Here is a 12,792-nt window from a genome sequence, read left to right on the forward strand (position 1 = left end):
GAAGAGCTGGGTTACATGAACAACTTCATAGCATCATAAATACAAAGCACTCCACAAGAAAGAGGAAATGCTGGCAGATACAGACCTATGTTAGAACACTGAGACCCACAGTTCTAGACCAATTCTAGGGACTCAGAGTGGGCACTATACACAAGGCTCCCCAGCAGGCAGTGGGAGATAAGCAGAAGCAAAGGTAGAGCAAACCCAGGGAAGCAGCATCACACTGCAGCTCAGTGACAGACGCAGTCGGGCCACGAGTGCTCTGAGAAGACGCTGTTCTCGCTCAGCACGCATCCAGACCCTGAGCAGAGCAGCCGTGGGGAAGTGTCAGCTCCGCAGAAGCAGGTGTGTGCACGTGGCTGGGATGGTTCCTCAGGCAGTGGGTGTGCAGGGGGGTGGGGGGTCTACCAGGGGTTCTCTGCGGCCTGCCCACCCATATCAATCCATGGCCTGCCCATCAGGGGGCCACTGTCTAGCACTGGCTCTGAAGCTGGGGGCAGTGATACAAGTCTTACTGGCTCTGTGGCCCGTCTATCACTGGTCCTCTGGGGCTTCAGGGCAGGGCATCACAGAGGGACAGAGGTTTCTTCCACATTCTCTGCCAAGAAATTCTCCTGAGTATTTCCTAGGGGACTTACTTCACAGTCCCCTCATCCTTCACCTCCCCTGAAAGAATCCTGCTGTGTGGATCCTGCTACTGGGCAGGCAATACCCCAACCTGCAGGTGTAAGGTGAGGGCACCTGTCCATACTCCTAGTGGCCCTCACTCCTCTCTGCATACTTTCTCTGCCCACAACCTCAAAGGCACAGGAATCGAGGCAGCACTTCCCAAACTCAACACTCCCGGGCTGCGAGTCCTAAAGCCAACTGCTTGCTCAGCATCTCTTCCAGACACAACGACAAGGTGCCCAAGAGAACTCACAACCCTTAATCCTGGACACGCTTGCTACCTTCCTGAGCACCTCGCTGTCAAGAACAGCACTGAAGATGTTCTTCCCAGTCAGAAGAATCCTCTCGGTCCAGGGACAGAAAGCAACTTACTAAAGGCAAGTAACACACAAGAAAACAACCTGCTCTCACACACTCTCCTCCACAACTCAGCTCCTGTGTTAAGAACGTAACTGGGGAAGAGAAAACTGACACTTCTACATGAGGAAAAAAACAACGTTTTCTCACCTTTGAAGTCTGCAATTTGGGGGCAGAACACCAAAGGACAAAAAAGGTGAGATGGCTGAAGGCTAACTCAAAGCCATCTTGATCCTAAACCCCACGAGAAGAGCACTCACATCAACACACGTGCCTGTGTGGCTCACTACACAAGCATGGCCTTGAATCTGCTTCATTTTAAAAGCAATGAATTTGATATTTTACTTAAACTTAAGACACACCTCACACTCAACACAATAATTAATTGGACTCAATTTCCTATGAGAACTTTAAGGAAAAAGGATTTCAAATGAAAAAGGTTCAGGCTACTCATCTGATATAAAAACATAGGAAAGGTGGGAAGAAGACACTGAGACAAAGCAGAGTAATCCCACACGAACTGTCTTTGCTCCCTCTGGGGCTGCTACATGGACAGCAGGGGGCAGCAGGTCTCCTGACCACATTCCCCAACATGCCCTGCTGTCAGTTCTCAATAAAGGGCTCCAAAGGCCACAAGCTCCTAAATGTAGTGAGTGTCCAGAGGAGCCATGACACTACCCCAGCCCTGCGGGAAGCAGACTTCACAAACAGCGAGGCAGACCTGCTCCCAGGAGAGCCAGCAGGCCGCCCCTTCCTCCTGACACAGGAGCCACTCATCTGTTGCTCATGCCACCAGTGTCTGGGATCCAGGAATGGTCAATCCATTAGGGAACACATGTCAACAGAACAGGGCAGGCAACCTCAGAGGCCTCTGGTAGCATCTACCAAAAGCAGACGTCAAAAATGTAATATAGGTGTCAAGTTATGAACATTCATAATTGAAAAATATGCATATAGCCAGGAAATTGGTCCCTAAACACTCAATCTTCTTAATTCCTTACAAAAACAACACATTTGGCCCATCTTACAACTAAAAATTATTAAAGCTTGCTATTATTGAGGTGTGGAGAAATAAAGAGGACAGAATTCAGTGCCACTTTCCCAGGGCTGCCTGATGTAGCAGGTCTTCCCTTTCCTGCAATAAATTCAAAAAAATCATGCAGAATTCAAACACAGATGTGTGAAAGAAAAACAAGTGAGGAGAGCCCCAAAGGTCAAAGTCCACTCACCCATTCAAGCACCACCTTGTGGCAGGGAGCGACAGACTCATCCTGACCCAGGGCGACCATGGGTGAACACAACAGGACCTCTGCAACCAGCCCACACATGGCGAAGCAGCACAACGGTGCACAGGAGCAGGGCACAGCCTGCAAAAGGTCAGAGCCCCAAGCCCACACCTGCCTGCTCTGTACCCCAAGTGTACACTCCCCCATCACTCAACCACAGGAAAGGCAAGGAAAGTGCCAGGGGACTCCCATGTAGGGCACAAAGGAACTGTGCTGAACAACCATCACCCTCAAAGAAGAAGAAAGGAAGCCAGGGCTCCAACAGGTACAGGAACCAAGTTCCCGAAAGGCAGAAATGAGACAACCAAACAAGTGTGCTTAAAAGAACAAAGAAGAGAAGAAAGTGGGACCAAAATGCATGGAAAAGGTACCACGAAGATTGAGAATTCCTGAAAAAACTTCTAGAAATAAATAATATGATCACTAAAATGAACATCTCAATAGACACATTAACAATACAGGTAAGTGGGAAATCCATGAACCAAAATTTCCCAATTTGAGGAGGTATTCAAAATTAACTTGGTCTGGTGAAACGAACCAAAAAAGGGGGGGGCGGGGGGGCGGCAGAGAAGTAAAATGAAAAACAGATTAAAAGCCACAGAGGGCAAAACCAGGCCTTCACAGATTTCCAAGAGAAAACAAGTGAAGAGGAGAAGCAAGCTTAAGGAGACACTTTGCAGAGCTGAGAAGCCTGCGTCCTGGGCTGAGGTGGGGCACCCACCGGCAAGCAAGTGCCCCAGGGCATCAGCAGGGTCACGATGGGCCCCTGCCTGCCTGGCCAAGAGGATGCCCAAAACCAGACTGCACATGGCCCACCCCCCAGGCCTCTTCTCCCAGTCTTCCTGGAAGCAGTCAGAACTTGTCCTTCCCTCTGCTCCTCTTCCCCTTGCCTGTAAGTCATCATCTGCCTCTTTGCCCTTCGGGGACTGTGGCTCCTTACCACTGTGACCTGGGAAGAGTCAGGCTCCGACTCACTCCCCACTCCCCAATCCTCATCCACTCTCATGGCCCCAGGTTCTCAGGTTCCCAGGTCCTGACTCCACCAGGTGCTGACTCTCTTCTCACATATCTCTCCTTCTCAAAGGGATGACCTGCTGACAGCAACCACTTCTGATTTGTTTCTGAAAATGCTGTAATTGTGCAGTCACTGTTTTCTCCTAACTTTACTATAGAAACCTACATTTACATATAGAAGTAGAGCTTCCACAGCCAACAACATTTAGCCAAATTTATCACATATTATCCCTTTTTTCTCTTCTGGAAGCAATGTAGTCAATTCCAGAAATGGCATCATTTTACCCATCAATAGTTTAACATCCACCTTGCAAGGGTGATCTTTTCAGTTTAAAGCCAAAACCCTAATATGTGTGCTGAATGGGTGTTGCTTGTGGTCTCAAAACCAGATGCACTTGCTAACAATCTTAACAACGCAATATGAAAATGTAGCTGACCAAAGGCAGAAAGCAGAAGGGCAGAGCACAGGGCCATGTCACAGAACAGCAGCAAGAGAGAAGAACACAATGCTGATGGGACACGAAATGGACTGAAGTCTATCACTAGCATCACCAAACCAGAGGAAGAGCAGAGCAAAACAGTACTCTGTAGAACAGGGCTGGAGGCAGAAAGAGAAGGTGAGGCAGGAGACAAAACCTCCACATCCCTGGAAGGGTTGTGGGCCAGACACAGGGAGAAGAGCCTGAGCAGAGGTTGCCCCTGGGCAGGGGCTAGAGGCATAGGCGACACTGCTTCCATCCTACTTATTGTAGGACCTGTTTATATTATTTAGCATAAATAAGAATAAAACTTTGGGAAAAGAGAACACCTCTAATACTGGAAGACCAAGGACGTGAGTCCAAATTGCTATACCTGATCTGATCTATGGGATGCTCCCTTTAAGTGGGGATGCTTGGTCACTGTCATCAGGAAATGGCCAGAGTCACAGAACAAGTCACACCACACACTGTGACTATGCTGGGGTAAGTGCACCCTGGTGTGTTAATCTGCATGAATACTCGCACCAGGATTCCAAAGATTCCAAACCATCTAATCCCAGACTCCAGTACCCAGCACTGTGCTCCCCACATGTGCCTCCAAAGCTCAAATCTTCCAATATATGTTCTTGCCAAAAACCATCCTTATCTGGGGGACTCCTCTATATTCTGGGCGCACTGGGAAAGTTATCCTTGTGTGCAAACAGGCCCCCACCTGGACCCCACCCTCAACAGAGAAGGAAGGGGCCACAGCACAAGCTTCTCCCATGGCAGAGGGGCAAGATCCTGGGTCATCCTGTCCCTCTCTCCGAGCAAACTGTTTATATCAAACTCTGCCCCTTCACAGTCAGGGGAGGAATGCTCCTGAAGCTCAGCAACCTGTTCTATCACTCTTTGTGAAAAATAAGCAAGAAATATTAAAAAGTGGCAAACTCAGGAAGCCACAGTGTGAATTCCTCAATTAACATTTGGAGGAAATGTCTTTCCTACACAACAGATGAGCTGTCCAGAAACACAAGTATTAGAGTCAGCACGTTTGAAATAACCATCTAAGAGACACCTGGGGAGTGTGTACACTACTGAGCACCTCCACTTTAGTAACAGCAGCAGTTAGCATCTCTTCATCCCAGAATAGGCCTTGCCTTCTCCCCTGGATTTAGGGAATTCCATATTATGAGCCTTGTATGTTTGAAACACATACATCTATATGGTAAAACACATGGATTTTACACATCCAAAAACGACACACAGAAAATAAATGCTAAGTAACAATTACACACCTCCCACATAATATATAGTACTTGGACACCAAATAAAGATTCTTACACAGACATGAAAGGTATCTGTCTTCAAAGTGAAACTATTTTAAACAAGAAACCATCCACAGGTTAAAAGCACACACACACACAACAGTGAAGCTCAACAAGAACATTTCCGAGTCTAACCACAAGAGGGCACAATCTATGGCTATGCACACAACTCCAGAAAGCAGAGATTAGCGAGACAATCTTGAGACTATCTGGAGATAAGCAGCCTAAAAAGTATCAGTTAGAAGCAGGCCTCAGATTTTGCTTACAGAGTAAGACTACTTGGAAACCAACCCAAAAGGTAACAGGAAAAAAAACCTTCAACTGAAGGGAAGTCAGTTTTGTTTCACCAGGAAATGATCTAACATGAATGGCAGTTGGAGGAGTCTGCTTCAAACCCAGCACAATTTTGTCTTCAACAAATTCAGCACCAATCACACTATAAATTACAATGCTTAATTAAACATGCCTTTGGAAACAGAAACCTACTCCATCATCAGAAAGGCAATGAACTATCAAGAAAATTGCAACAGTGAATGTAACTGCAATCCTAGAATTTTATCCTCCTGCTATGGTGGGAGAATAAAAGGTGTGGTTTCCCACCTTTCTGCCTCAGCTGCCAACATTTAGAATCAGACTGGCCTGACTTTTCTAATAACGTACTCAGATAATTAGAAAACACTAGGTGGGAACTCATTCCCCTGGGTTCACTGTCAAACAAAGGACAACAAATCTGGTAGTGTTTCTTGTATTTTAAAAAACAAAAATCTCAAAACAAACCTAGGTGCCTCTCCATCTGGTGCATAAACTATGGATCTGGTGTGGTTCCCTACAAACAATGCAACCTTAATGACAATGCATCACAAACACAGACTTAAACTGGCCAGACAGTCTCAGAAAGATACTCACGTGAAAATGTAGAAAGGACAGAACGTCACAGCTGCCCCGAGGGACACTGGTCCCCCCTACCTAGGGCTTCCTCTGCCACTACTAGCCCTGAGGCCTCGGGCTCCATTCCCAAGGTGGGGCCTGTAAGCAACTCGTGCAGGGCATGCGCCTGCTACCTTAATGAGTTACCACATGCTGCAGAGCAAATAGCTACCCACAAAGTGAGGCCATTCAAATCTATTTGAAAATCAAGCCCACAAGACATCCCAGGACTCTGAGATCCACAAACCCACCCTCAGTGTCATTTCTTAATGCTGCATTAACTAAAAAAGCCACAGGAGAAATACCTGGACACTTCCTTCATCTGCAGCCTACTATGGATTCAAAATTATAAAGAAGCAATGTTTAAGAGTAGTCAATGGGGCTGGGGAGATAGCCTTGCAAGCACAAGGCCCTGAGTTCGATCCCAGTACCGCCAAAAAAAAAAAAAAAAAAAAGAGTAGTCAATGTAAAAACTGAAGAAAGCCACATGGTTAGCTGAAAGAACAGACTGAACAACTGCCTCCCACTGAGCCAGGTCCTCCCCAAAGGTTTGCCCACACACCAGCTCCATGAGTACCTTACCATGGTGTCCTTTCCCACTAGTGGCCCAGGAGAAGGAACTCCTCACAGGCTGGGGCTGGCTGGGCTCACAGCTTGGTCTGGATGTCCAGCTGAAGTCACAGACCAAACCACATGTCCAACACCTTGGCCTACTGTGTCAGTTAGTTCCACACAATGAACAGCAACTCTTCTAAAGGTTGCCATTTATGTGTTCCCAACCACTTCATTATCCCAACAATACTTGTCTTCTGGGGTTATGATAAGGACTGAGGACACATATAAAAAACACTGTACAGTAACCAAAGAATAAGCAGTCAAAAACTCTTGGCCAAGTTGATTTTATGGTAAAAATGAAAAATGTGGCTTATTATTAACTATAAAAATCTCAACAATAAGATACCCTCTCACAACCAACAGGATGGCTGTTACTGAAAATGGTAACTGGAAGGGTGTGGAGAAGCTGCACTCACACACTGCTACTGGGAACGAGAGAAAGTACAAGAATGGGAGAAGTGCGTGGCAGGTCTCAAAAATGAAGCAAGCAATTTCCACCTGCACTGCTGTTACATTTCTGGGTACATGCTGATGGCTTCTGACCCTAGGAAAGTTCAACATACCATTATTTGATTTTATGACGGTGTGAAAGCAATAACTTTCAATAGGAAGGTGCCCAAGAATTCTAGTCTTTCCCCAGGATAACAATGTATGCTATAATCTCCCCTCTCTTCTCCCACATGCAGGCTGATGAAAATGTCCTAAGCATGTCTAAAGTGGGCTAGGCTACAACATGAGGTTCAGCAGGTTAGGTGGCTTACCATATTGTAACTTACAATGGTTTACCTAAGGTGCAACCCCATCAAAAGCCAAGGAGCATCTGTACCTAACATATGTGAAAGCAAAGACATGACCAGTTATACACACCTGCAACACTGCCCACCGCAATCCCAGAGGTAGAAGCAACCCAAGTACCCATCAGCAGACAAGCAAAGGAAATGCACATGAAGAAAAGGGAATTCTGACACATGCTACACCACAGATGGCCTTGAGCACCTTACACTCAGTGAAACAAGTCAGTCAAAAAGAAACAGCTGGGCACAGTTGCGCATGCCTGTAATCACAGCAGCTCGGGAGGCTGAGGCAGGAGGACCCCAAGTTCAAAGCCAGACTTAGCAACTTAGCAAGGCACTTAGCAACTCAGCTAGACCCTATCTCTAAATAAAATATAAAAAAAAGGTCTGGGGATATGGTTCCAATGGTTAAGCACCCCTAAGTTCAATCCTTCAGTACCAAAAAAAAAAAAAAAAAAAAAAAGAAAACAGAAACAAAGAAAGAAACAGTATGATTCTCTTATCTGAGTTGCTCAGTTTTGGAGACACAAAGGGGAGCAGGGCATCAGTGCTCCCTGGGGCCAGAGCCTCAGATCAGGAAGACAAGACACTTGGGGAGGCCGGTTACACAAAAACGTGAACGTGCCTAATGCTATGGAATTACACACTCAGAAATGGACAGAATGGCGAGATGCATGTTAGAAACACACATGTACACAAATGAACAGTAAACCCCAAACCAGAGAACTTTGCAACTCACGGCTGGTCATTGCCTTACTGAGGTGTTAACAGGAACCCTTAAAATCAGGAATCTTCAATAAGTCTCAAAAAGGTTTTCCTCAGTCCCAGTTATTTCCTGCTAACTGATCTTCAAGCTGTCTTCTCCATCCTGCTTCCCACAGGCAATCATCCCATCTCCTGCTGAGAACAGGAGCTGGAAATGCCCCCAAATCCCTGGCGCTGACACGAGAGGGTGCAAAAACCAGAACTGCCAGGCAGGCTCACTGCAGGCCAGTCAGACAGATGTGTATTTCTCAGCCTCTCTTCTACATGAATGTTTTCTCCAGTGACCTGTGACACAGGTCTGGTAAAGTTGTGATTAAATTCACTTTTCCTTTTTATACTGTTTTGCTCTCATTCCTAATGCAGACAGACAACCGATCCAGTCAAATGGGATCCCAGATTCAGGCCTCTAGCCTGGGCCCCAGTAACAAAAGCACTAAGTTTTCTCAGGTCACTGTTGAGAAAATATTTTAATATCAAACTCTCATTTTTACATATATAAATCATTTTTTCTTGTTACATTGAAAAATAAAATAGCAGCAATGATCACTCCATGCAAGCACCGAGTGCCCACCCACGCTGCAGCAAAGCAGCCCCACCAAGAGACCTGGACAAGCACAGATCAGTCCTTTCCATGTGAAACATCTGCAGTTGAGCCTCACCCAGCCACCCACCCCCACCCCGGCACACAGCCTGGGCTCCACACTAGGCCCCTTCCACACTCCCTGTTCTCCAGCCAGTTCAGTAAATCATCTCTCCCCAGGCAATCAGAGAAACAGCACAGTACACTACTTTCCAAATAGCAGGAATAATACACAATGTTAAATGAGACTCTTTGAACAAATATCATACCCCTCTCTCCCTACCCTCCCACATTCAGCCCCTTTCTGACCCTCTTTCTGAAATCTCACTGCAAACCTTTACCTCTCACAAGAGCACCTATAACCAAGCTCAACACAAAACAATTTACATATGTGTAGGCAGTTTGCTGCAAGCTCCTTGAAGGCCAGCACTGCCCAGCAGTGTTCACATGACCCAGAAGTCTCTACAGAGCTCCTTTCTCAATCCTCCACGCTGGCCCATGGCCTGAAGTGTGGTCAAGCAACATCTGTCTCAGGAAAACGCCACCACTACGTCTCCTGAACACGACTGCTAGCACTCCAGTCGCTGGCTTCACAAACGACTGCAATGTTCACAGCCACTCCCTAGGGAGTGGATCAAACCACAAGCCTCAGACAATATTCAACTCCACTATTGTGAATCACAGCTAAGTATGCCAAAGACTACCACTCCCTCTCAAAACAGCAGCAGCCTCTGAGAGGTCAGTTTTGAACAGTCAGGGGGAAAAAAATCAAAAAGATACAGAAAACACAAGGAAAACAATACATTTTAAAACACTATTACTGATATAAACAGCAGAAATTATCTATAAGTAGATGATTGGCAAAGTACCCACAGATAAAAGTCTGCATATCACAAATTCCAAGCCCTGACACCAGCCCTAAAAAAGAGAGTACATCTAACACAAAAGTGAAACTGCACAGTGTGCACAGTGGTACACACCTGCAGTCCCAGCTGTACCAGGAAGGCTGAGGCAGGAGAATCACTTGGGAGTTCAGGACCAGGCTTGGGCAAGGTAGTGAGATGCTACCTCAGATTTAAAAAAAAAAAAAAAAAAACCAAACAACATGTATCCCATTTGTTTACAACAATTAAAAAAAAAAAAAAAAAAAAAAAAAAAAAAAAAAACTAAGCGGGCACAGAGGTGCACGCCTGTAACCCCAGCTCCTCAGCTAGCTTAGGTAGGAAGAGCTCAAACTGGAGGCCGGCCTGGCCAAAAGTAAAATATAAAAAGGGCTAGGGATGTAACTCAGGGGCGGAGCACTTGCCTACCTGTACAATGCCCTGAGTTCAACCCCCAGTGCCTGCAGGAGGGGAGGAGAGAACCCTAACACATTTGAGATATCTCCACACACCCTTGGCATATGGAAAATATCAGGATGGAATGCAAAGCTAGGTTATAACCAGGGAGCCCTTTGTCCCAGAACCCTGATGCTAGGGATTTCACTGAACAAAAGCATCATCCACAACCAGAGGAAATTCACAGGCTCTCCTGGACAGCAGCACTCCGATGCTAAGTGTGCTCACTCCGGCTTTCTCATCCGCAAGAACAGCAGTCAGCGCTAGCACTACTTCAGGCTCGGCCACTTACCACTTGGCTTGATCTCACGCACATAGTTGCTGGGGAACCAGCCAGTCCTGCCGTTATGTGTGCCCTCCCACCAGCCTCCTTCCTCCACTCGGGTGACGTGGATGACATCACCCTTTGTGAAGGACAGCTCATCTTCATTGGTCTGCTGGAAATTGAACTTGGCTCTCACTATCAGCTGATGGTTGCTGTTATCAGTCATGTCCTAAAAAACAGGAGGGAAGGAATGGGAAGAAAATTACATGAGATACAGTTCACTCCATTAAAAATAAAAAAGATTGTATTTTATAAAGGCAGCCAAAATATTATTATAAATGCCCAAAATATTCAAAGAGCAGGAAAATGTCTAAAGAAACAAGTATTCCATCTCTCCCAGTGCACCTTGCTCACCATTTGGTCCCAGCCCCAGAGGAGACCCTCTCCAGAGCTTGAAGGTCTCATCCTGCCACTGCTAAACCTGCACAAACTGATACACATTCACACACGTTTAGAAGGAATCGGTGTGCATACTACTTCAACACCTAGGTGAAGTCTGCGTTCTGCAGTCATTTTTCCAGCAATACTTAGAACCCTAACTGCATAATGCTATACTACATGACTGTGCCATTTTTAATCACTCTCCAACAATGCTAGTATATTTATATACTACATACAGTATTTCTGTCTTGCAAAACAAGGCTACATTAAAAATGCCTGAATGTCCATCTTTGAACATAACTGTAAATTGGCCTATATAATAAATTCTGGTAAGAGAACACATACTAATATGTGTTAAACGTTAATACAAATTTCTATATTGTCCTTCAAAAAGGTTCTCCACATTCAGACCAAGCAACATGCCCACCAACCATATCTGAAGAGTTCTTTTGTCAAATTTTCACCAATACTGAGTATTGTCAAATACATTTCTTTCTTTTCCCCCCACACAAAAACTACATTTTTTTCTGAGACACTACATACTTTCAAGGTCTCTAGAAGGCAGGAAAAGGAAAGCAGACTACTAAGTTTCTTCCTATCTCCATAGATCCTGGACTAGGATCTGGAGAGGCTGGCAATCCAAATCCATCAATGAAAATCCACAGAAAAAAATAAAATTCCTAGAGACGTCCAATCTCACTGCCCCAGGAGTGTTTAAGGGGCCAGCCCAGGGGGTCCTTGGAGACTATTCCCAGGCCCCTGACACCGAATGCAACCTCCTCAAGGCACCAATGAAAACCATGCAGTGTTCTCTTGGGCCCCACCACCAGGGGCAAGCCCATTCCATATGCACCATGGTGTCAACAGGTACTGGGCAAAAAGTCCTGTGGCCACATCAGCAAAGACAGGAGAGGGAGTCCCAGCACCTAGGAGGCAGCAAGCAGAGGGCCAGGAAAGACCACACCTGAGACCATGTCCAGGAGACAGCAAACAGACGACCAGATGAAACTGTGCCTAGGAGACAGCAAGCAGAGGACCAGGATAGACTGTGACCAGGAAACAGCAAGCAGAGGACCAGGAGAGACCGTGACCAGGAGACAGCAAAGAAAGAGTCACTCTCACTTAGCATGTAGAGAAGTCTGCCATGTCATATGCAGGAGAAGCCAACTCACCAGCAGCCGATCAGAATGTGCACCAGCAGCCACAGAAAGACCCCTTTCACTCCTAGTGTAACTAACGGTTTCTCTAGCTAATGGAATGTTAATCCTAATTATGATCTCAATAGCATTCATTATCAACCTTTATCTAACTTGACTTAATATCATATATTTGACCAGTCCTCCTTTGCTCCATAAAAAAAGGAAAAACCCAAATGAAAATTGCCATGGTTGAAAGAGTAACACAGCATTTTTTTTTTTTTTACTAAAGTATGCTGATTTCTCTTACATTGTCCTCATATATCTTATAAAGCTAACTTAAAATGTTTCAAGTGGTTTAAGTATTTCTCCTTAATTTGGAATCATAATGCTCACAAGGGTACTCTACAAAATTCCTCCAGCATCACATCCTATGAATACCCAGACCCCATGAGGACTAGGAGGGCCGCAGAAGAGAGGCCACGAAAAAAACGGAAGAGCGGGCTGGTACAGGCAAACCAGGCAGTGAGGTGCAGATGCAGACCCCAGGACAGCCTTCTCCAAGGGCAAACGTAGGGACAAGAGTAAGTTTCACTTCAAAACACTTAGGAACATGTAAAAACAACATTTCTCTGGTATCTTTTTGTTTTTAACCCCATTCCTTGAGTGACACTCAAATTTACTTCCAACTACAAAATACAACTCTGTCCAAATGAACTTCTTGAGCATCACCATTAGCAAACCTCACAATCTCCTTTCTGTTAGCAGAAATCTCTGAGGATGCGGTCTCTCATGACTTTCATTGTAAGATTACTTTATA

The 12,792-nt window shown here is 45.6% G+C and overlaps 1 protein-coding gene across 5 annotated transcripts in view; it reads right to left on the minus strand.

Annotated features, from left to right (window-relative positions):
* Arhgef7 (Rho guanine nucleotide exchange factor 7) overlaps positions 1 to 12,792 on the minus strand; it is a 132,712-nt gene that overhangs the window by 44,590 nt on the left and 75,330 nt on the right. For all 5 annotated transcript variants that reach the window (XM_047552850.1, XM_047552852.1, XM_047552855.1 and 2 more), the window contains exon 5: positions 10,423 to 10,624. In XM_047552850.1, the coding sequence (XP_047408806.1) occupies positions 10,423 to 10,624 (202 nt within the window). The remainder of the gene's footprint in view (positions 1 to 10,422; positions 10,625 to 12,792) is intronic.

The sequence above is a fragment of the Sciurus carolinensis genome, chromosome 5, assembly GCF_902686445.1.
Source record: "Sciurus carolinensis chromosome 5, mSciCar1.2, whole genome shotgun sequence".
In the NCBI taxonomy this organism is placed as follows: Eukaryota; Metazoa; Chordata; class Mammalia; order Rodentia; family Sciuridae; genus Sciurus; species Sciurus carolinensis.